Consider the following 3,197-nt stretch of genomic DNA (forward strand, 5'->3'; position numbering starts at 1 on the left):
GGCGGGGCGTGGCCTGCCCCGGGCTGCGCGCTGCCACCGTCTGCCGCGTCTCCTCGCCCCGCGCTCCTCCTCTCTCCGCGCGATCGTGACATCCTTACTGTCGTTACGGAAATGAGTTTGCGAGTGGCTGGCTGTAGCCGGCTGTAGCGGGGGCCGGGCCGGGTCGCCGAGGCGGCCCGCCGCCGACGGCTGCCGAGGGAGCCCCGGGAGCAGAGAGGAATCCTACTAACTGCAGGTTATGTGTCTGGCAGGAATGGAATAAACACTGGTTCGTGTTGCGGGGGGCGGCGCTCATGTACTATCGCGACCCGACGTCTGAGGACAAGGGCCTCCTCGACGGAGTCATCGACCTGAGTGCCATCAGCAGCATCGCGGAGGTGCAGGTCGCCAGGAACTACGGCTTTCAGATGATGGTGAGTAGCGCGGGGGCATTCGTGAGACTGTCTTTTTAGACAGTCCTTTGTGGCTGTCTCTACGCGAAGGCAAAAGTTTCCAGTTTTGATTTTGCGATTGACGCTCATAAAGATCTGTGTTTTTTTCTCTTTTTTTAAAGCACATGATACCTTTTAACACCTACACTAAACATTGTTCATGTATAAGTTTGACGTGTCAGCTTCTCAGTAATTTTTTACTTCCTCCTAAGATATGAAATTGAGGCACACCACTCTCCAATGTACACCATCTGCTTTTCCCCCTTGACGGAACTTTTTTTTTCTCACAACATCGACTTGCTTGCAGACCTGGGACGAGCGGCGGTACGTCCTCTCTGCGGTGACGGCGGGCATCCGCGCCAACTGGATGGCGGCTGTGCGACGGGCAGCGGGCCTGCCCTCCGCGCTGCCGACGCGGCTGCCCTCCACTCTGCCCTCCAGCCTGCCCGCCAGCCTGCCGTCCAGCCTGCCCTCCAGCCTGCCCTCGCAGGACATCACTCTCACCCTCGGGGAGAAACTGGAGCGCGAGCTCGACAGTAGCCACCAGTGAGTTGACCGTAGTCATCAGTCCCCCCCCCCCTCCCGTCTCCTCCGGTCCCTTCCGCGACGCCGTGGTTGGCAGCGGTGCACTACGAGCGTGACCGGGTGACGACGGGCACGGCCAGGCATGGCTCGGCGCGCCGCGGCGGCGTGGTGTGGCGGCGCGACCACGGCGACCACGTGACGAAACGCTAAGAGCCTCAACGAAAACTTACTTATATTACGCTGACCTCAATGCCGGCTGGCCGCGGCCGGCGCTCTGACGGCGGCCCGTGCCTGTAAGGACAGAAGCAGACTAGAGCGGCCCGTAATGGCGTTCAGCCCATGAAGTTTGACTGCTCTCAGTGCTCCCCCGCCTGCCAGCTCCTCCTCCCCGCCCCTCCTCGCTCTTTCTTACCAGTGCCGTGTTGCAGCCGCGCCGAGCGGGAGCGCGACCCGCACCCGCTGCCCCACGGCCCGGGGCGATCGCACGCCAACATCCTCTTCTCGTCGGATGACGAGTACAGGACGGCGTCGTCCGAGAGCTGCGGAGGCTGCGGCACGCCTCCGGGCCCGCGGACGGCGGAGACGACCCGGGAGAGCACCAGCGACTGGGGGGAGACGGTCACCCTGTCGCTGCCGCCCTCCCCGCCCCTCAACAGGACGCCCATCTCAAGAGTCAAGGAGCGCGCCAGGTACCTGGAGAGGCTCACCTACCACCGCACCACCACCCTGACCCCTGGTCCGCGTCGAGACCAGACCGAGAACCCGGTCCACAGCGACGTTTCTGACGCGATTCTCCGTTTCAGGTCGCGCGTATGCAAACGGTCAAGGTCTTCACCACCATCCTCACGGAGATCGACGCTTGACTCGGTGCGGACTGAGGACGTGGTGCTGGCGTGCTGCGGGGAGATGCCAGAGTCGGACGTCGAGGACCGGGTAAGGCATCACTGTTATTACTTGTATATTTTGCACTCCTAGCGTCAAGTACTAGTCACTATTTCTAACAACGTGGCCTCTTTCGCAGCTGTCCGTGGACACTCCGCCAGATCCGACACCGGCCACGTCGCGGCTGTCGTCGTTGACGTCCCTGTCCTCGCTGCAGGAGACGGCAGACCGGCAAAAGCGCGAGTTGGAAGACATGAAGGCACAGCTGAAGCTCGAGGCCCTGCGGTTGCGGCAGCGGGAGGCGGAGAGCGGGGCGCTGGACCGCCAAGTCAAGGACCTCCTGGGAACGCTGGAGCGCACCGAGGAGCAGCTCAAGCAGCGCACCAGGGAGGCGGCCAAGGTGACCGAGCAGGCCTCGGAGCTGGACGCGCTCAAGGACCGGTACGCGGCGCTGCTGCGGGAGCACGAGGCCCTGCTGGAGGAGTGGCGCAGCGTGGACCGGAGCCAGGACTGGCGCGGCCTCTACCAGCAGGCGCAGGACCGCTACCGCCACGACCAGGACGTGTGGCAGCAGCGGCTCGCGCACTCGGAGGGCGACCTGCGCGCCACGGCGGAGCGCGGGGAGGCGCTCGCCCGTGAACTTGAGGCCGCCAAGGCCTCGGTGGACGAGCTGCGCCAGCGGCTGGCCACCGGCCTCGAGGAGAACGAGAGCCTCTACGCGCGCCTGCACGAGCTGGAGGGCCGGAACACGGCGCTCGCCCTGTCCGCCTCCAGGGAGCGCGGCCGCAGCATGGACTCGCTGTCCGACCTCACCAACATCGACCTGGACCTGTGCTTCGACGAGCTCGACAAGGAGCGCGTCGTCGAGGAGTTCGAGGAGCTGCGCGGCCGCTTCGAGAAGGCGGTGCTCGAGATCCGCGCCATGAAGCGCGAGCTGCGCGAGTCCCACGCGCTCCACGACGAGCTGGAGCTGTCGACGCTGGCGCTGCGGCAGGAGGTGCGGCGCCGCGAGGAGGCCGAGCGCGCGCAGGCCAACCTCATGGCGGCGCGCGTCGAGGACCTCACCCTCAAGCTGACGGCGGCCGAGAAGCAGGTGCGGCTGCTCAAACAGAAGCTCACCAAGGCCGAGTCGCTCAAGGTGCGAGAGAAGCGGCGGTCGCTGTCGCTCAAGGGCCGCGAGTCGTTCCAGATTTGCCGCGAGCTCGAGGACAAGCTCGCCGAGCTGGAGTGCAAGTTGGCAGCGCTGGAGGGCACCGCGCCCACCACGCCATCGTCGCCGTCCTCGCCTTCGCCGACGCCCTCCCTGACTGGGTCCGTGGCGAGCTCGAGCAGGAGTGCGGGCAGGACGGAGCGACGCCG

General features: G+C 65.4%; 1 protein-coding gene across 1 annotated transcript; it reads left to right on the top strand.

Annotated features, from left to right (window-relative positions):
• Positions 1 to 251: 251 nt before the first annotated feature.
• On the top strand, positions 252 to 3,192 carry LOC127752193 (protein outspread-like; the record flags this gene model as incomplete). The annotated part of the gene is made up of 5 exons (XM_052276912.1): positions 252 to 413; positions 739 to 977; positions 1,385 to 1,645; positions 1,760 to 1,889; positions 1,978 to 3,192. Coding segments are annotated over 5 exons (2,007 nt in total), but the record flags the coding sequence as incomplete, so codon positions are not given.
• Positions 3,193 to 3,197: the final 5 nt, after the last annotated feature.

The sequence above is a fragment of the Frankliniella occidentalis genome, unplaced genomic scaffold (assembly GCF_000697945.3).
Source record: "Frankliniella occidentalis isolate FOCC.00 unplaced genomic scaffold, Focc_3.1 Scaffold4998, whole genome shotgun sequence".
Taxonomy (NCBI): domain Eukaryota; kingdom Metazoa; phylum Arthropoda; class Insecta; order Thysanoptera; family Thripidae; genus Frankliniella; species Frankliniella occidentalis.